General features: G+C 35.7%; 1 protein-coding gene across 1 annotated transcript in view; it reads right to left on the bottom strand.

Moving 5' to 3' along the window:
* LOC130675604 (uncharacterized) overlaps positions 1–21129 on the bottom strand; it is a 33284-nt gene extending 12155 nt beyond the window's left edge. Inside the window, exon 1 of the mRNA XM_057481383.1 lies at positions 20785–21129. Within this exon, the coding sequence (XP_057337366.1) occupies positions 20785–20869 (85 nt within the window). The 5' untranslated portion in view covers positions 20870–21129. The remainder of the gene's footprint in view (positions 1–20784) is intronic.
* Positions 21130–22836: the final 1707 nt, after the last annotated feature.

Below are 22836 nucleotides of genomic sequence, written 5' to 3' on the forward strand. Positions count from 1 at the left end.
AGAAAAATGATATTTTACATGTTTATTGGATACAAAAGAAGAAAAAAAATTTTTAATAGTTTTTATCATAAAACAAACGTCATTAATATTTTTCAACTGACACTTGATTTTTGAAAAAGTTTATCAAAAAAAATTCAAATTAACGCTTAATTATATTTACAGAAGTGATTTTGGAATGTTTAAAAACCATTTAAAATATAACATTTTTCAAATTTTGGGAGTACCCCGTTTTGCCTACCCTACCCCTTCCCCCCCCCCCCCTTCCCCTAAATTGAAAACTTAAAATTTCATGGAACGAGAGTAAAGTTTTTTAAAGCAAGAAAAAATTTTTTGAACCGAGAAATTTTTTCTTGTCTTAAGAAAATTTTTGTTTTCAATTTATAACACAAAAAATTTCTTGCGCCAAGAAAATCTTTTTTTCTGTGTACAGTAAATAAAGGTGGAATTGCTATCTGTGTGTGGTATTACTATTTATTCATAACTAATAAATTACAAATTTTTAATTTTTAATTTCTACAGGTAGAGAAGGAAACATTTTAAAGAAAGCAAAATTTAAAACAAAGAAAAAAATGAAAAAGATACTCGTGTATTCTATACATTGAAATAAAGAATTTTTATTAATAAACGTACAGTAAGGCTTTACATAAATTTTGTTTATTTATAAACAGCAATAAAATCAGATTGATTTTTATTTGTAGAACAAGGTATTCAAATAGCTCCCGTTGGTCATTTAAACGTCGCTTTGTTTGAATTTCTCTTGCAATATAACACGTTTTCGATGCCTACCTACAGTGTACTAAATACGCAAATACTTTTTTTAAAACGGACGAGGTTCACTTGCGGGTGTGTAAATTCAAGCGTCAACGTTTTACTGTCTATATATATTATATACGCGCATTTATATACCAAGAGCCGAAGTATGTGCAAATTGCCTGGCAACTGTAAATATAAAGCTGGAAATGGTTTGATGTACAACCGGCTATCGGTGGTCGTGAAAAATTAAAACAAAAAGAGATTTACCTTTTTATTCATCAAGTGAGTAATTACAATGTCAGCGGTAATTTACTTTTGTTTAAATGAAACAATAGTCGAAGTGAGCAACAAAAAACTGTTTACATTTCTGTTTACGCAAAACGGTGTATTGTTTTAGTAGAGATATAAAAAATCTGCGTGAAATTTCATATAAAAAGTTTATTATGAGCAGGTGAGACGCGAATAACAATCGAGAAGACGAAGATTGGAAGCTTTGAGCGGCTTTGTCTTTTCACTTATCGGTTGCTTAACGTTATACGTGGAGATAAAAGTCTTGTCTGCTAGATGAACCGGCAAGGGTTATGACTCAGCACACAAAAAACTCGGATAGATAAGGATAGAAAATTATATCGCATATTTTATAGATTTTTTTACTTCAGGCGAAGGCTAAAAAATATGTCGGGTGAAAATATTTTAGGAAACACGTAGTGTAGGCAAATAAAATGGAATAAGAACAAACAAACTTTGAAAAAATATCATTGAACACGTCGCCGTAGTTTTTGGATAAATTCGAGGCACAATATTGGTTTTGTTTCTCTTGCATTTTATATAAAATTTTGTTTTTTCTTTTTTTTTTCTGTTTGTTTCAAAGGGAAACGGGCGACACAACAAAAGTGTAGCAAATAAACGGGCGTAAAAAAATAAAACTGGCAGTAGCGGCGTCTCTGACAAAGGACAGGCGAGAAAATCAAAAGAGAGCACGTACTGCTACGAAATCTTCATCCCACCTTGTGATTTTTTTTTCTCACCCTTATTATTTTTATTATCATTGTCGCTGAGGGTATCAGACACTAAAATTTTTTTTTTACTCAGACTTCTTTTATGTCTTTTCGCCAGCGGCCTTCGAATTAGACGTCATGAGCTCAGGGGGTTAGAGAGATTTCCCGATCAAAGGGGCCGGCCATAAAAAAAGTATCGAGTGTAAAGTCCGTTTATTGCTCTCGCAATATATTTTTTTATAAATCGATCACGTAGAGATGGGTTTTGCTCAAGCTCTTTCTCTTTATCGAGCTGTCCATAAAAAAGCTTAGCTCCAATAAAAAAACAGCAATTTTTAAATTTGTTGCTCGTTCTCGAGCTTACAATCAACTGCGTCAGTCTGCGTCCGGAGGATTTTATATTTCTCTAAAATCCTACATTTCATTCTGCACTAGTGTTTTATACACTCAAAGGGTCACTATGTAAGAATACGGGGTAATGGAGGGGCGGGGGAGAAAAAATGGAACTACTGTACTAGGACAGTTGTGAAAAATGAAGGGAAAGAATAACTGTTGGATTATTTTAATCTATTCTTTTAGTGATGTGCAGACTAGCGACTTGTGTAGCTGAAGTGCAACTAGACTTGCGCACGTATATATCTTGCGATATATATATATATATACTATCTAAAAGACGGAATTTAATCTACGGTCTCTTCGAGTCACACGTTTGCACGTCAGACAGTCGAGAACTTTAAAAGACAGAGACAATGAAAACTCTGTATAGCACAGATACATATATAAGTATATAAGTATCAAGTAGTTTTAGTGAATTGCCGCTGCCACAGATACTTCGCTGAAGAATGATTAGATTTTCACAATATTAAGGCCATTCTCGCAGTGCCCCCCCCCCCCCGCTTTTTAAAAATTTTTAATGACATTCAATTTTCATAAGCGTATCAAAATTTAATCAATTGATTGAAAAAAAATTAAAACCTTAATTAAAAATTACTTACAATTGTCATCAATTGGGAGTCAAAGGAAATTTGTTACATAAATTTCAGTAAAATCTTCATGATAATTCATTGATAATTTTATCAATTGATAAAATTTCGATACGCGTATGACAATTGAGTCATTGAAAATTTTTAAAAAGTAGGGGTTAGTACACGGTAAGAAATGTTTCGCGGATGTCACTACACGGAAAGAAATTTTCTATAAAAATTACCGTTAAATTCACTGTAATCGTGGGACATAATGCGGCGCTTTTAATTATTACCATTTTTGAAATAAGAATTACGAAAAAATTTATTTATTTTGTGGTAAACTTCATAAAATTTACCGAAAACCGAATAAAATTTACAGTAGACTACGGTAAAATTTGTTGAAAAAAAGTTAAAAATTATCTCACTTACCGACAAATGATTAGCTCGTGCCATTCGTCCCACGATTACAGTGAATTTAACGGTAATTTTTAACGAAAATTTCTTTACGTGTATGGGCGTGAACGCCATACTGTATGGTATCGAAGATTTTACACGTTGTAAGATTGTATGCATGGATGATTCGACCATTGCGGGAATAGTAACATTGGCGATAGTTGTCGCGGACGTCGCAATGTCAGTATGGCCGTCAGGCCCATACTGCGTTGCCGTATCCACAATGCTTCTGGCAGATAGACCTAGTCTAACGACATCTATGTAGTTTTGGCGGTAATACGAGTATAAATTGATTGACACGCCAAAAATTAGGGCGGGAAAAACTAGTAGCATTGTGCCCTCGGCATTGTAATATGGGTCTCAGGGCCATGCTGTTTCGCCGTGCTTGCTATGCATACGTGTGAGCAATACAATAACCCGAGTACTATACAGTATAGTAAATAACGCCATACTTCTGGGACTTGTTACAATACTGTCTTGGAATACTTGACATACTATTTTAGTATCTGTCTTGAGACCATACCAGCATGGTGTTGAACGCCATGCATTTTTTACCGTGTAGGAGTAGAAGTGTGTCGGTTAGTTATGAGCGGTAGCATTAATTCAAAAATAAATCGGGAATTTAATAGAGAGTAAGATGGCAGGCAGAAATAGGCGAAGCACGTAAAACAAACGCATTTGCCTTATAGTTACAAATTCGTCGTGTAAGAGTTTTCAGTCCATTAATTTCGAGATAAATCTACCAGAGTTTGTGTACCTACTACACTACGATCCATAGGAACCGGCCGGGGGAAGGAAAGTTATTCGAGTGTAAAAGCCAGGCCGCGCTCTGCTGGGCATCTTATCGCTGTTAGTGAGCAAATTGAGAAATGAACAAGTTGTGAAAAACTTTAGCTTACACTACACATATTTATTATATACATTTGAATGTGTACATATATCTATACAGATGTGTGTGTGGTTGGATAAATATTTACTATGTGTATGTGTATACATTATAATGAATGGTAGAGAGAAGGGGGAATAACAACAAGTGTAGTGAGTTCGTTGGGGAATAAAGAAAATATGATAAGAATCCTTGAACTTACATACACACGACTTATTGTCTGTGTAAACCCTGCGGGTACCTTTTCTTTCCATAAGTCAAGAAAAAGAAATAGTCAATTATGCACGAGACATAAATAAGTGGATGCGCTCAGTATACGGTCAGGCGAAAAGAAATACGTCGATAAATATAATAAATTTAGTAGTTTGTGTATTATGTTAACCGATGATGAATGTGCGCTAGTAGCTATAGAAAATTTACAGTAATTGAACATCAAATAATGATGTAATGCAAAATCAAATAAAATAAACATTTCAAAAGTTTACATTTTATTATTTTATAATCGTGATTATTATGCTGCTGAACATTTTTCCGATTAGCGAATCAAGTTAAATGAGTTTAAGTCTATTAATAATTATGGCTTGTTAAGAGCTTGGTTAATTAATGGTAAGAAATGAGATGGAGATTGGTTTTCAATAATTAAATAAAGACCTGCTCCGGAGATGAGTTCTTCAAGCGGGTGCTCCTTTTTATTCGATATTTATTTTTTTTTATTATCATTATTATTACTCTTTTATTCAGAATAATCTGAACTCCACGACATTTCTTGAGGAATTTGTAGTGGTCTGTGGGTAAAGGGTTAACGAGTTCGTTTCGCAAGTGAACCATTCGATCCCTCAAACATAAAGGATTCTTTTCTTCTCCGAAATTAGATTGCGGAAGAAAATTACGTCACGACTGAATTGAATGACTCTGCCAATAGAAAACGGGTCTGACAAAAAATAAAATCTTATCAATGTCGTACACCTGTTCGACAAATTTCCTCTCGGTTTTTTATATTATTATTATTATTATTATTAACGCTGTATTTTCATTTTGTCATCCTTTAATTTCAGAAAGTAATTACTATAAATTAAAAGAGCATCCCGTGTGTCGGGACAAAAAGTCAAATGACGCTAATGACAGTAAAAGAAAAAACATGGAGTAAAAGTGAAATAGAGGTAAAAAAAAAGTAAGCAAAGCCGGAGGATCCACAGGGGTTTGTTACCGCTGAGCGTCATTTCCATTAGCGTCGCGCGTCGCCGGCGGACGCTCTTGGGCTTCCGTGTAATTAAACCGCGCGTTGGGAAACCGCATCCGGTGCACGTTTTCCGTAAGCCACAGATTCCCAATTAACCCCCGTTACGAATGTATAATCGTCGTTGTTATTACGTCATTCGTCTTTGACTGAAAATAAATACAAGACAAAAAAACAGATGACAGAAATACAAAACTTATTTATTTTTTTTCATAGCCAATAAAAATTTACGATGACATTCCACACAATGCTGGTAAAAATACTGCGACTGCACAACGAGCTACACATCAATACTCATACATGTAGATGTATCTGATATATATATGGTGACACAACTACAGCAGAGTGTGTTTGGAATACAGACTAACAATTAAAGGAAATACTATCTCCCTGCTCGCGTCTCTTTCCACGTCATCCGCGGCTCTGTTTACGAGACAAATCTGATTTACGTGGAACCGAGTGAAAGTTTAATGTATACTACTGGTGCACAACGCAGCGTAGCTACTATTCGTCGGCATTGGAAGCTGCCGTGTGAATCCTTTGCCATTCAAATGCTTATTTTATCTCTCTTCTCTCCTTAATGTAATTACTTAACCCATTATTATTTTTTATTCGCCTTCAAATAAAAGTTTACTGGCGATGTATACAACGACAATTATCGTTAATTTTAGGCGGCAGACGTACTGCGCTGAATAATTAAATTAATTTATAATTACGCGTTGCACGGGAATCCGGGCGAGATATTCTGCTAGACAGGTCTGGGAAGATCGGAGCTGAGTTATAGTCTGAATCTCAATTTCACTTGTGTCTATTCTCTGGATAAGACACTTTGTGTGGAGATCAAAGTTGTTGCAGAAGCCAACGGTGTCTTAATTTAGTGTCTCTATTATCGTCCAGTACAATTATAATGCAGACCATCGTCTAAATTATTGGATGCTTTCTGAGGTGGGAACTTTAAAAAGTTTATTTGTCTCTCGGCTCGATTTAAATTGAGTTATTTGGCTATAATGTGATTTAATTTTATTATTGTCTATTCTGCAGGCACTTTATTGATTTTTATTAGTTTTTTTTATTAGCCATTTCCCATCACCGCATTATTTTTCCCTGTTTCAGTCCCGTCAGCTATTTTCCGCACTTTCTCTTCTATTTCTACTCTCAATCACTCTTTTCCGTTATTTTACTTTTTTTATCCAGCTCCGAAACTTTTTTACGCTGCTCGTAAAATTCGATTCTTTGTCAGCCACCGCGAATTCGAGGCCACTGCCTATACCGTATGAATAAAATACTGAACGAACTAGTAGCTCAATGCAACTCGTAACAATGCCTTCAAACGATACTCGTATTGTTCAATAAAAAATTTTCATTAAAAAAAGATTGAATCTAGAAAATTTGAATAAAATAAATTTTAAAACTCTTACAAACTTCTTGTTACAACCCGGGGAAAATTAAATATTTTATCTTCATAGTATATTAATAAATTTTTCTCCATTGTCCGATCGAGTATAAAGATACTAGAAAGCAATTGAACGATTATCTCAACCATCTAGCAACTAGAGAGACTAAAGCATCTCACAACGTTTGCTCTGCGTTAACAACATGGCTGTCTGCCAATATCTTGCCTCCTATCCACGCTACTGGCGTACACACACCCACACACACCCGCACACTCATCCGTGGATTCAACCCCGGAATATTATACAGGACAAAGAGAGCAAGCAAGCGACAGAGAACTACTGACTCTGCGAAAAACCACCGAGCCGAGATGATGACCGGGCAAACGGCTCTTGGACCAAAAAAAATAAAAAAAAAAAAATAGAGAATAGAAAAAAAAAATAACAAAGACTACACTTGTAATATAAAACTTACAGTAGGCAGTTTTACATTCGACAATCGAGAGAAAAAACTCCGCTCCCATTAATACAAATGTCTTTTCACCGAGTTGGACAAAAAAGAATGATAAAGCAAATGAGTCTCCCCCTTTTTATCCCCCAGCAGATTGACCTGGAAATTTAGTCACTGGTAAAATAAATAAAAAAAAAAAAATAAAATAAGGTTATGGGATCTTGGAGTGCGGCAAACGAGAACGGAAATTGTCGTTTATGAATTATGCATGTCAGGAATCGTTCGGGCACGCAACACTGCAGATCGATCGATCAGATCCTCATGTGTCGCGAGTTTTATTATTCGGACCGTTCCGCGTTCACAATATGTATCTACGTGTTTATATATATTTATAGAGATTTATGTATAGATATTGGTGTGGATAGAGAGAGTTTCAGGGGATAAAATAAATTAAAAGCTGTCATAGTTAATTCACAACACTAGAGAGCTCGCATTGACAAACTATTAATTAGTAGTCACATGCACACAGCAATCAAAAAGTTTGCGCGAGAGTTGTTTAGCGAATTAGCAATTAAGATGAAAAACAAATAATTGTATGTAGTTTAGGATTGAGTTGTGCGGTGGGTGAGGCAGTGATGAATAGGGCACCGAGCTGTATATTATTATTGTGTGTCGCGGGAGTGTGGGTACTCGGCACCTCGACGTAACTCGTGAACGTCCTCAACGAATGGTCAGACGGTCTCCCGTGGTCGAAGATCGATCTGCGTCATTAGAAACGACCGACCAGCCACTTGGTCACCGCCTCGACCCATTTCCTTGACAGTCTTGTGTGCATGCTCGTCAGTTTAATAATAAATGGGTTCATTTAACGTAAAATTAATCAGGCACCACGCGACGTCGAACCATCACCAATCGATAATTATTAATTAGCACGTGTACCTGCTCTCAGTATAATATTATTTCATATAATATAATTCACTACATATACATAACGCTCAGTGTATAAACTCAATCAACTCGAAACTTTCAAACGAGTTAAATATACTAATATGTATGTGTATATAGATATATATTTCAAACTTGTTCACTCAAGGGTGCTCCGAAAGTCATTTACAATGTTCGGGGTATTAATAATTCTGGCTACGCTCGTTATATTAATATTGAGGTTAAATAATCATCGATTTAAAATTAATTAAACTTTTAACTTGAGCTTTTTTTATTTTCTTTTTAAACTCAAGCACTGAAAACCCATTTCACCGTGAATCATATTTTTTTTTTATATTTTAAATAACGTATCATTGGGGATTATATTTTTATTTTTATTTTCCGAAATACATATATATGTATATATATAGATATATAAATTTATATTGAATGGACTATAAAACTTTGGCCAGTCCAACATATTATATTTTATAAATATATAGACGTGTACTGTGGAAAGAGAGAAAGAGATTGGCCAGCATGGACTAACAGGTATATATATATATACATACATATAGATTTTCATAGAGCGTAGCGTACTTGAACTGGCAGCCGGTCATATATAAGAATTATTTAAACTTTTAAAATATATCATTGTGACAGAGTCGCGCCCCTTTACCTACAACACACATATACGTATGTGTATATATACATATATTTGCGCAAGCTAGATTAACATTTATCACACGGCATAAATCAAGAAAGCATTGCCGTGCGTAGTGGCCATAAGAGGGAAACATAGATTGGGTGGTCTAAGAATTTGTTAATTAGAGCAAGTTAACAAGTGTGTTGTTGCCATCGGGGAGTACGTTTCTGTGATTATAAAATGAGATAATCACCGGGACAATCGTGGTCGCGTGCAAAATGGAATAATGGAATTTGTGGTATGCTTTCGGCTACACCGCACATATCATCCGATTATGACACGATTTGCGGAAGGACGAGCCCCCAAACCACCAGCTGTATAATCGGATAAATCGCCGGACGTCGTACGTCGGATTGCCGGACCGAGAGAACCAACAATTTATCACGCGTCCATGTATACATCCATCTATGCATCTACATATATATGCTCACTAGCTAGCTGGCTGACTGGCTGCTGGCTGCTGGCTACTGTGCATACACATACGTCTATCTGTCTATTGGGCACGCTAGGGTAGGTGTTAAATAAAATAAAGAGCTGGACAATATTGCCGGCAGACAAGTCTTCGGATTTGGCTTCAGCTTTATTTAAATCCAATTGGTGGCCGGGCTTTCAGAGCCAAAATCCGTTGACGAGGCCCGATAGGTTTCCGGTCAATCGACACCAAATCTATACCCATATAAATAGATATAGTCGACAGCCAGCCCTCGTATCCACAGCGAGCTTATCCCGACGCCCAGGTATTAGCTGGATCAAAGCAATTATACACTGATTGCCTTGGGTCTCGTTTTGTATACTGATCGCCAGTGTGCGATACACGCTGCTGGGAATCAAACACCTCGCGTATCGCTTTGCTGGAATTTTCCTCATCGTTCTGCATGCGCCGCTATAAATAATCCGACCGAGCAACGAGCCAGCTTTTATTGCCACTAAAAATTTTATTTACATTGTAATTGATCATTATCTTTCGCCGGGTATTTATTGAGACTCCTCTTCTTGCAGGGTGGATGTATTTCATTGGAGCGTATAATGTAAGCGGACGTCGGAATGGGTTAGTTTCGGATCTGTGTTGCACTGTTGTATGTAGTTCGAGCTTGCAGAGGGCTGGTATCTGTCTCTAGTGCACTGGCTGTCTCCCTTACTCTGGGTAGTAACCTAATCAGGTGCCGCTACCTCGTTAGTCCCGTGCCTGAAGCTCCGAGTCACGTAATTTCGAGGACGTGTCTCAGATCCGGCGAATAGTCAAGAGGGTGTCACTCCATGGTCCCTTGAAAATTCAACAGACTTTACTTGCTCTCTCTCTACTCTTTCTTACCCTCTTGTCCTCTCTGTGTGCATGCCCTCGCGTAAATTTTCCTCGACGCTGATAAATAAACCAGCTTCTCTTTGACTTACAAAACTCATCACTTAATTACTGAATTAACTGCTTTATTTGTTTTGACATTTATGATAATAATAATAATATTTTATTTATGAAGAGTATCCATTTTAAATTTATTATTCACTCCGGAATATTTTCAGTGCATAATAGATGTCATTAACACTTGCGTGGGTGTAATGGATCCGTGGTTATTTATAATGAATAAAGTGAAATGAATCAATAAACATGAGGATATTATGTTACGTGACCGTCTAATATTATAAGGAGATTGTGTGCACCCAGGTGTGCGCCACGCAACGGGAGTAAACCCCTTTGAATATGATCAAGTAACGCGACTCTCATTATACTCAAAATATATTCCGTCATCTTTTACCACAGCTACCGTCTACCGCATCATCAAAGTGGATGTGCAACTTTAAAATAAGTAAAAATGAAAAAAGTATGGAGTAAAAATAAGTTTTAAAATAGTAAAAGAGGTACAAGTATCTGAAATGATCCAATAGAATGAAAAGAATGTTGCCTCAGAAGTTGTTAACAATTTTACATTGGGTAGAAAGAGTTAGTTTAAAGCATTGGGATTTTCTGCGGTTGTTCTGAAGAATATATGTATGTATATATACCCACATTCAACATACATATATATAAAATCTGTTTGAATCATTCATGCGCACTGGGCTCGGATACCGTCGATAAAATTTCTTAGACTTTGTGTATGTGTAAAATAAAATCTGATGGTTTAATGAATTGAGAGGAGACAAAATGACATCCTGGAGTCATTCGGCGCCAAACGTTTGATATTACGGAGCTTTAAATGACTGAGTTTCGTCTCTTGCCCGAGCTTTAGCTCCTGCTCCTGCTCGTGTTGGACAGATAATTTTGTTAATTTTATTTACGTCGAGTAGAGTACGGGGAGATGATAAACGATAGATGAGAGTAGACAGATGACAGACGACAGACAAACGATAGATGGCAAGGCTCAAGTATTGAGTGAAAATAAAAGAGGGTGATTGAAACTAGAGAATGTTGTATGAAGAGGATAAGTAAAGAAGAAGAGCTAAAGGAGATTGGATGAAACGAACCGGGTGATCCGGTAATCCCGGGTCGCGAATTACGATCACGGATTACAACACGACTCTTAATTCCTCGAGCTTTGGATTTCATTGAGTCTATTGAGAATTTAACAACCGAGAAAGAATTATAATGGAGAGTTTTAATGGTTGAAAATAAATAAATTGTATGAAGTTCAAAGAAAAAATGAAAAAGAGGTGATGGATTTTTCTATTGAATTATGAAAGTGATATATATATGTCTTGAGGAATATTATTTGTGCCAAAGTGTAACTAAACATGAGTCTTACATATATCACTATTTGGCAGTGCTAAATAACTCTAGTTATATTATATACTGAGGAAGAAAATGATTTTCTCTGGACCGGTCATGAATCAGGGTATTATTGACGGCTAGACCGGAAGCCTGTGACTAGACATAGAACGTTTTCATAAGCGCTCACTGGCTTCGTAGTTTATTACTGCCGTGTGCTGGCTAAGACAATCGATTTTGTTTGCATGTCAGAAAAAATGACTCGATCAATTGAAAAACCTCATTTATTATGAATTTCATTTACCCTCATGCTATCTCACTATTATCAATAATAATAATAATAATATAAAGTCCGATAATGATAAAATACTTTCATAAAAAATAAACTGACTAATTTTTTTTCATCATAAAACTTTTACGTCCTCTATTTAACTTCGCAAGCTGACATGGAAAAATACTGCTGACAAATTACTGAAAATATTTTGTGTGCTCTATTTAATGGGAAAATAAAAATAATAACAATAGTAATAATGACGAGGTGCGAAACGCACGCAACGGAAAAACCGTGAATGCGAGAAAACCACGAAAGTATTTTTTTTTTTTTGCATGACGATACACTGCTCCCGGGACGATTAATAACGCTTGTACCCGGATGTATCTCGTTGTTTTTTTTTTTTTTTTGCTACGCTTTTTTAATTCTCATCCTACTTTATTTCCGTAACTTTAACACGACAATTTTTCAAGCAACTGCGTCATTGATACGTTTTTTCCATCACTGAATTGTCAATTCACCAGATTCCTCTCAGCTGAGATAAATTTCTTGGCTTGTTTACCGATAAATAAAAAATAAAGTTTTCCAACTGCTGAATATTTGCTGTAGAAAATTTTTCGACAACAAACACCAGATTTAAGTCTGTAAATTCAAACACCGTTGACAATTTAATTCAAACTCTCTGCCTTCATTTACCGATAACAACAACAATAATACTGATAATAATAATAATAATAATAATAATATTAACACAATACAAATAGCTTGCATCGCGTGACAGACCAAAAGTTTACTCACTGTTCTCTCGACTAGCACCGCTACCAAGAATTACATCATGATTAATACAACAACTTGAAGATACTACCAGAAATCACTAACTCACTTGATTATTGTTTCGGCAAGTTAACCCCGAGCAATCTTACCCACGACTCATCACATCAAAATATCAGATCATTTAAAGCGCTCAAATAAATATACTTGATAATTATCCTCATTAAAATGAGAACTAAATAAAAAAAGTTGCTCATTTATTTGAAGGCTTCTTTGTCGATAAAAAGTAGGAAGAATAAAAAAAAAAATATAAGCGGTTTTAATAAGTATAAGAAAACGGTTCGTTAGTAAAGTTGATGAGAATGATCGATCTTTAATTGCAATTATATAGCTTGCGTACAACTACCTCTTCCTCACGATTTGATCCGTTGGTGTGTAATCACCCGAACTATCGTACGAGCACCTCATCCGTTTCAAGTTGCTGCTGCTGTTCGTTCGTACAATCGGGTTCGTACATCCCATCGTACATCTACAACAATACCCGCACCTACTGCATCAACTATATACAACTCTGCTGCCACCCACCCTCGTTGTATACCACTCAAATCTATATATATATAAACCTATACTACGACTGCGACAGTGAAACGTCGTGTTGAATTTCTCGTTGACTAGAACTAGTTACGGTGGCTTGATAAAAAAAAAAAAAAAAACCACAGTCATAACCAACTTAAAATCCTGCCAATAATCCCTCGAAGTTGTTATAACTTTAATTTCTACTGTATACACTTTAGTTTGGTTATTTTGTTCGGTAATAATTCAGCGTTCGTGCGTATGTATGAATAATGCAACCAACTATTTACGAATCATTTTCATCCTATAAAATAATAATAATTATATTTGTGTGTAAACATTTCAGTAGCAATGGTTTACAAGCGAAAATAACAACAGCAACAACTTCACTAATAATAATAATAATAATTTGTATTTTATATAAAGTTAAAATTTAGTGCAGGGAATATAAATTCGCGGATCGAACGTGTCAGAAATAGTCATGGATTAAGCACTGAATAGGCAATTATATTTTCCAGCTTACGTTTTTTATTTATTTATTATTATTATTCACGCCATTGTAAAGTCTACTCCATTCTCTATTTTATTTTATTGATTGTTTGGGCATACGGCAGAGGGCTGATGTTTGTAAAATAAAGAGGGCAAATCGGAGGGCGCGGCGTTAAAGTATCAAAAGAGGAAAAGCGAGCAATTTGGTGGGCGAAAGTGTATTTATCACGAAATACGAGTTACCGAGAATAGGAATAAGAAGCTGGATGTGAATTCTATTGGAAGGAAAAGTGAAACGGGAGCTGAAGCTTCGAGAGAATAGAAGTCGGTAGGATAAGAGGGCTGATGGATAGGGGAAGGATAGAGGATAGAAGCAAGAGAAAATTCAACAGAGTAAAATCACTGAAGAGATTCCTGCGGCCTAGCTTACTCTTCCCACTATATACTGCCGGGTTGCTATACATGCCGAGGCAAAGAGCCTGAATATACTGTGCCACCATAGTTGGCATACTTCGGCATTAGCACTTTGATCTTTCCTTAAACAATTTGAATTTAACCCTCAGAAAGTTATTATTTATTATCCTTATTCACACTTCAGCTTAAAGGGACGAGGGGCAGAACGGGTTGCCCCCAAAATTGTATAAAGAAAATAAGTTTTCTTTTTAAATGTTTTTCAAACATTCAAAAATCACTTTTATAGATATAATTGAGCATTATTTTGAATTTTTTCTATTACTTGAGTCAAAAAACAAATTTGGGGTTAAGTCTCAAAGTTCTCAATGAGGTTTTTGAGGATCAATTTAGAATTTTAAGATTGACAGCAGTATAGAAAATTATGCTAATTTAGTCTCAAAATAACATAATCTGGATTAGTGCCTCAAAATATTCAAAACATAAATTTGAACTTCAAAAGTCTCATTCGACGTATCCTCTCCCCTCCGTTTTCCATATAAAATTTTTCAAAGTCCGAAATATAACCTTTCCTTCGTTGAGGATTTTGAGTACTAGAGTAAAGTTACTTTCTGGGCGGCAAATAAAACATCAAAGGAATTGAGGCTTTTGAGGACTATACTAGAATTTGATTTTTGACTCAGGTATACTTTTTCAAAAATCAATTGTCAGTCGAATAATTATTTTTTTTAACGGTAACTGAAAATTTTTTCCATTCACTTTGAATTTAAAAAAAAGATTTTGCGTATTTCAGTCCTCGAAAACTTAGTATTCCCGTGAGTACTCCATTTTGCCTCCCCTAATAATAAATTTATTTTAAATATTTATTATTTTAACGAGTGAATAAAGAGTCTTCTCTTAACTTTTAATGGTAAAGTTTCGGTGATATTAAATTGAGAGAGAAAAAGTAACGAAATTGCAACCCGAAACATATTGTACGTTATGTGTTAAAGTGTATTTGCAGAAGTACACTGCTGATGTATATTGTGTATATCTGTCTCTGTACATATATCTATATATATACAGATATAGAGATGTTTCTAGCACTCCCCTGCCGGCCACTGGTTGAATGTTATTCTCGCACTGGCGATATTCCCGAGACCGCTGCCTCTGGAGTGTGTGAGTGTTCCAGGGTAGGAAAAGTGGTCAGGAAGAAACGGAGCGAAGATAACGCTAGGAAATGAAACAAGACGGAGGTTAAAAAAAAAGCTAACGAAATAAAAATAAATGTCAGCTGGTAATTCTTAGTTACGTTGCTTTACTCAATGGGAAATAAATAACTTTATTGTGTAGTTTTTATCATATTTTCGAGTTGGAGCCATTTCGCTGGGCAATATTACGTGCACTTGTATCCGTACTTAGTTTTACTGTAACTATTCGCCTCTGGAAGTTAAAGATAACGATGTAATTCAAGAATTATTGTACCTGGAGATCGAGTTATATGAGAGATGATGATAAATGACGAACGTTGCTCTTTACAGAGTATCGTGTTATCGCAAAACTATCAGTCGTATTGTATAATATTAGTGCTTTTGCGAGCCAGGATATTGGATGCTACCCACGACCGGTACTGAGAGTATTACGCGATAGGAACTCTACAAATGGATCCCGAGGGAATTATATAGGTACCCATGTTCTAGAGCTATATACTCACTCGTAATTGCAAACACTATCCATTTTCCTCAGTTCAGTTAAATATACGTATTACGTTAATTACATCAGGATACTTTGTATAATTTTATGAATAATGATTTGCGTAACTGATAGGTATTGTATGACGGGCATTGATCGGGCAAGCTGAGTTGCATGGGCGGTTTTTAATTTACGGAATGGAATTTTTTTCTTCGTTTAACTCACATTCAAATTTAAACTATAGTTTTACTGATGAAAAGTTTCCAGCAATCAATGGATATTTAAGGGCGTTCTCAGACAGTGTCTCTCCACTTTTTTAAAATATTCAATGACGACTGTCATAACTGTAGTAAAATTTTATTACTTAATTAAAAAATGATTGAAGCATTGATTGAAAAAAGGACGATTTCGCTGAGATGTAGGTTTAAAAAAAAATTACACAGTTAATATCAATTGGGAGTTAAACGAAATTTGGAAAATGAATTTTTACCAAATTTCGTTTGACTTCAAATTGATAGCAACTGTAAGTAATTTTTTTAGAAATCTAGATCTAAGGAAAATTGCATCTGCATTATGATCTTGAAATTAACAATTTTCAGATTTTTTTTTCAACAATTTAATAAAAAAAAAAAAAAAGATCTAAAAATATGTACCTGTAGAAAATTAAAAAAACTATAGATGCAATTTTTTGAAATATTTTTTTTTTATGGATCGTTTTTTAAAAAAAATCAAAAATTATTAGACGTTGGCTTACTTCAATATCATTCTGCATTTTCTTTCTTTTAATTATTTTTGATAAATTAATAAAATTTTAATACGGTTATGACAGCCGATTGAATGTTTTTAAAAAATGGGGTCGCAGCACTGTCTGAATGCCCTTAATTACAAAAATAAAATATTTCATTTTAAATATTATGGTTATTATAAAAGTTAGACAATTTTTTCGTTTTATTTTCAGGGATTTTTACTAAAATTTTTTACGGCCACCTAATGGACTTTAATAACAAAGAAAAAGTAAAGGCTATTTATTACAAATGTTATCTTTTTATAAACTAATGACATTCGCCGGACTAATTAATCCCCAACATCCCCATTTCCCTAGATTAGCACTCTATTTAAATAATCTAAATTTATAATTATAATTTATTTAAATAGTGAATAATGTGACGTCGTATTTAAAACATTTTGTAAAATGCGCTTTAGTTGTTTAACGAACTGAGTAGTATCGTAACTGTGCCGAGTAAAGTAGAAACAGAGACCTAGGGATTTTCCTCAGTATAATAATTACAGCTCCATCCAGTTTCGTCGCTCCAACGGGCCTTTGCTCTGAAATATGACTCAAGCACCGTCTCGAATGTACAACCAGAAACTGAAAGAAAAACAAAAGAGTGTACACCACTGGCAGTGCATTTATGCATACACATAACGGACGGCAGTGCAATTAACCGTACAACTATGCCACAATTTAACCACATTTTCTTGCTTATCTTTTTCTCCCAACTTCCAAGTGTCATTACGAGTTACAAAAAAATGTTATCCAACTTTAATAATGGGTAAAAAAGTATCTCGATGACGTTAATAATCCAGGGCCGGCTTACGTGACATAAAAAATTTCATTTCCTCATTTGCTGGCATTTTTTTTTGTTTACTATCAAGAATTAATTTTAAATAAAACGCTACTCGCTCATCTCTCGTTATATTTTCACGGCTGATGCGTATCCAGTGATGCTACACTGTTGCATATATATATAACCCGGGTTTGCCTTCATCACTTTTTCTATTGCTCGCCTAGAATTTCACTTAAAAGACTACTCGTCTACGGCAGTCGCGAATAATTCAAAAATATTTCAGCAAAGAAGAGCCGCGTCGTCGAGTTGAAGAGCAAAGGCTCCACTGAATAGATTATTTTTTTATATTTTATTTTTATTTCATCCGGTGCCCTTTTCAATACTTTTTTAACCTTTTTTTTGTAGACATCACATACCACAGAACACGTAAAAAATTTACCTGGTACAAGTTCAGACTAAAATACACCGTGAATTTATGAAGACAAAGTGGGATTGCCAGAGATAAAGAAGCGTAGGAAGATAACAAGAAACAGAGGGGAGTAAAAAGAGGATGAGGAAATGAGTGAGTGAGCCAGCCAGCCAGTGACAGAGACGAATAGAGAAACAGCCGGTGCACTGGATAATTAACGTTGACTCGTCAAACAATGCAAATCTAATTGTCGAATGATTAGGCTCGGGTCAAAGCGTAGGTGCTTTGGAAGACATATACATCTATATATATATATACAGATATCGTATAAGGGTAGAGAGAATGTCGGAGAAATTCCCGAAGGCAATAGGGAGAATATAGAGGACACCCGGGAACCGGGATCCGACTGCTAGGAGGATTACGGGGGCAATGCCAGAGGCAACGTCAGCGCTAAAAGCTAATGGACGGTACTCGTGCCTGCTTTGCTTTCAGCTCTTTCTCTTTTACTTTATAAGGTGTCTTGCTTTAGGTATATAACGCAGCTACCGTAAGCTACAGCTGAAAAGCATCAGTTGATCTTGAAGCTTCATTGTCACCGTCGGCCCGCTGAATTACCGAGATCCCTTGAGCTTCATGCACGACTGGAAGACGCGAGCAAAGAGATGAATTAAGCTCCGACGTCAAAGGATACTCTTAATAGACACAATAGAAGACGAAAAGAAATGCAGAAAGATTAATTTAATCACGCATTTATACCGGGTAAAAATATTAAAGAGAAAAATTAATTACTTAAGTAGAATGTACTAGTGGTGTTACGTTTTAACATAATTATTATAAATCCCCATCGTCGGCTTAATTAACTCCCGGCATAACGCGAAATTTGAATTATTATTTGAGAATTAAAAGCGTTGCGTAAGAACTCGCGCAACTTACAAAGGATGATATGCAAATTAGGGCTTAGGAGATATGATCATATACCAGCGCTCCAGATGCTGAGAGGCAAAGAAAGCTCGATGTTCACATCACTTCTTGTTAAACTACATTAGTATATATGATCGAGGTACCGGTAAATACACCCACGACTTTGTTATATTACAATGTGCACAGTATAGAGGCTTGGCATAAAAGCCACTTTAATCAGATGCTAAGATCGATTTGAATTTACCGAGCGACTTAAGTTGTCTTATTTTATTTTTTTTATACTTTATTCTTATCTTTACTTTGTGTTTTTAATAATTATTAAGAATATTATATTGGAATCGTTATTCGCCTTTACTATCATTATTATTTCTGAGAAATGTAAATAGAAAAAATGTTTTCTTTTATCGTTTAACTTTAGGATTCATACACTGGGTACATATTTTTGCAGTGAAACTGGCCAACTAAAATATGTGAGGGAACGAACCAAATACTTTTGTCGACTGACGTTGTTTAGCAAAGTATTTTCTTTATATACCTGAAAATATATATGTATATATACATGAAATAAACAAGGGAAAATAAAATAATGCTAAAGCAAGTAACGGAATAAAGGAAAACATGATAATAATAACAGAGAAAAGAAAAAGCCCTTTAGGATTTCATTGCTAATTTGTTGCTCTGAGATGCATACGAATAAAAAAGCAAAATAAGAGAATAATAAACAAACATATTTGTTTGAAATTATGCTGTCTAACAGTGGAAGCAAGTGATGTCATTTCCGAGGATCACAAATATCCGGCTGCTGCTGGCAGCTTGGGGTTCATGTCTCTGTACATCAGAGAGCAGCTAATAAAAGAGAGTATGACATTTCGTGGGAAAATTGCCTCGGGGAAGTTGACGATTATCTCGGGTATTCTGTCTTGTAAATTTTTCTTTGCGTTTTCCTTTGATGTGCATACAGATACACATGTATATATATTTAAAATAAAACATAAACTCGGGCTTCGAATACATGGAAATTGTTTTGTAAAACATTTTTACGTCAACGGAGCCTTTGAAAAGCTATTTTTGTTTCTGATGCCGTACACGGATAATGATTTTTTTTATTAATATGAATTTATATAGTGTTTTGATGATCAGCCGCACGTTAACGTACACTTTATCCGTCATTTTTGTTTGATATGACGTCAATATAGTCGGTGCGTGGGTTGACAGAACCCAGAGCTCGGGGAAAATTAATTAAACCCGGTTGTGTTATTGGTCTCTGAAATAGTAATAAGAGGAAAAGCCTTTTTCTTTTTTCATTACGTTTTTTTTTCACCTTTTGTAGGAGGATTATTTTTAGCCAGAATATGTTTCTATAGAATAGAATTTGATATTAATGTATGAATAACTTAAACTCGTCGTCCCAGTGCCGTCAATCATTATTCCATAAATTATAATTCTAATAGTATTTTAATTGAATCGAATCAATTTTCCTGTCGACATTATTCTATCACAATTAATAAATTTTTGATAACATTAAATGCATACTGGGTAAATTTTATGCATTTAATTTATTCAAAATATCTACATAATATATTATTATATATATTTAATTACATATATTTGCGTAGGTTTGCAATTTAATATTATTGGCTCGGGTTTCATTTCAATGTAAAATGATACGCAAAAATAAATTATTTACCTACTGTTAATATTTATTATTTACTAATAGAAGCTATCGAATCGATCAGCTCTGGTTGAAAAAAAAATTTAAATAAATAAATTAAAAAAAAGCAATTTGTGTAATGAGGACACTGCATTAATTTATCATGAATGCCATTAATGAAGAGCAAAAAATCTAAATAAAAAACTGTGATCTGGGAATGTTCAGTGTTGCGTGTGATCACATCCCGACTAAATATATCATCCCTTGAGCGTCACACCGAGCTTGCAATTCAACAATTCCTCATTCCATTTTTTTTTCTTTACCACTTTATTTTTACTCGAGACGAGCTGGCTTTTAACATGCAAGAAGAATCTTCATAAAGCATTAATTTTCGTGCAGCTACCGCGAAAGTCGCTCCACGAATCAGCATACATATATATGGACTTATACATTTAAACCTGAATAAATAATCCCCTCGAGTTTACCGAGAAAGATATCAGCGCGGAGATTTGAATTAAGTGCTACCAGGTTGCTAGAATAGTAATTCGTTGAAAGACTTTGATTGAACATACGATAGTTAAACTTACCATCAGCAAGACTCGAGTCGGTTGTTAAACTGATGACAATAAACCCAGCGATCATCCAAATGAACAAGCTCCCACGCAAATTCATTTTTTAGGTAAATCTGCGGAAGCCCTCGGATGGACCGTGACGAAGATTTTAAATTTATTTACTTCATTAGATTCAAATTATCCCCCGACTCGTAAAAAAAAAAATTATAAACTTTCGAGCGACAAACTTTGTTTACTTATTATTTGAATCTCGTGTCCGTAGTTTCGAACGATGTGACAACGTGGTGACGTGCTGTAGGCCCGTTGTGGATCGCACCAAGGTGGCAGTCCAACGCTTACTGACAGAAACACGACGTGAACGCGTGTAACCGCGCAGCATATCTCGCTTGGAGGTTTCACCCCCGCGCGGGCTTTTTCCCACCACGGCAGCACCACCACCGGGTTTATGAACAAAACTACCACCGAGAAGACCCGAGCACGAATTCCGAATTGTTATTACTTTGTTTTGAAGCTCATGTGTCCATTAATATTGTTGTTCTCTCTCCAGTTCTCTTCTGCTAGCTGTTACTGATGATGAATTGAATTATTAATAAGACTTAATATTATTCTAACAGAGTTTAATGTCATGATTATTATTTAAATAATAAATACTAATAACAACGGGAAGGATTTATGATTATTTAATGTCAGGACTATTGTCCAATAATTATAACGATCGTTATTGTACTGGTGTGACAAGAGTAATGAGCTTCGAGCGTGTATCTGACAGTGGTAACGGAAACTGTATATATATATAGAGGGATTGTGGGATGTGAGAGAGAGTGTACACGAATAAGGGATGAGAAATAACACGCGGTCCTCTGTATTTGCTTGAATTTATCGTCGAGCCGTCCTCGACCGATGAGCATTATCCACCAGCACCAACCCTGTCACCACTGTTTCCATTATCGTTGACATTACGGGCCTTCTCCGGGGATAGTATCGGTGACACCTCACAACCCGGGCTCCGGCTCCCTGTGTTCACGTACAAGATCCATTCCCGAGGCTGCGATGAGTCTATTCCAATACAGAGTCAGGCTCGGGTGACGTTCGAAGGGGAGACCATTGTCCGATGCTGGTGACAGCAGGATCGTGGACGTCCTGATGACGAGGAGAGACCGAGAGGAACAACAAAGAGAGGATCTTGGTAATGCCTGGTCAGTCGGACCACAGTCCAGAGCTGAGCCAGAAGCCCCGAAGAGGATTCCCGAAAGCTCGCACGTTGAATTTAGTCTTGTCTGCTCCAGAACCAACAAATCCCGGCTGCCAGTTTACTTTTTCATTTCTTTAAAGTTTTTCTTTTGCTGTCGACTAAACATGACAGTATTGTGTTGCTTCTGTGTGTTTATAAATGAAGACTTCTCTATTCGCTTTGGAAACTCGGGGATTTTAAAACTGTCCAGTGGAAGCCAACTTCTATGCATCCCTGTCGAATCTTGAATAAATTCCGAGTCTTTTGGAAATTTATACTCATCCTACTGGTAAAACTACTGCTAGTATTAGATTCGAACTAGTATTGGAACTCGTGCCACTGGAACTGAACAGTCACCGACGATTGAGTAGGACAGAGACGTGGGTTAAAGTTTTCATAAAGAATAGCGTTGGGGTATATGTATATAGATTTAGTTAAAAGAAGAAGAAGAGTAAGAAGAAGAAGAAGAAGAAGAAGAAGAAGTACAGCAAAGGAAAAATTGAGAAAGTAGAAGTAGAAATAAAATAAAATAAAAAATATAAAAGCAGTGAGACTGGCAGCGAGCAGTTAATTCAACTCCGGGTCACGAAATCGTGAAACGTTGAGTCATTGTTCAAAGACGAGAAGTCGTCGTAAAAAACCAATGAACAAGACGGAGAACGAATAAGTGTTGTTTTGTTCTCCAGGCGTCCAGTGAAACCCCCGACTGGCACTGCGGGCTCTGCACATCACGTGTAGTGCCGGAATCCAATTTTCTCAGCAGTTAGTAGTTACCCGTAATTAGTGTGTCCTGTACAATTGACGCGTCTGCTATACACAAGTACAAATTTTCATTC

Source organism: Microplitis mediator, chromosome 10 (genome assembly GCF_029852145.1).
Source record: "Microplitis mediator isolate UGA2020A chromosome 10, iyMicMedi2.1, whole genome shotgun sequence".
NCBI lineage: Eukaryota > Metazoa > Arthropoda > Insecta > Hymenoptera > Braconidae > Microplitis > Microplitis mediator.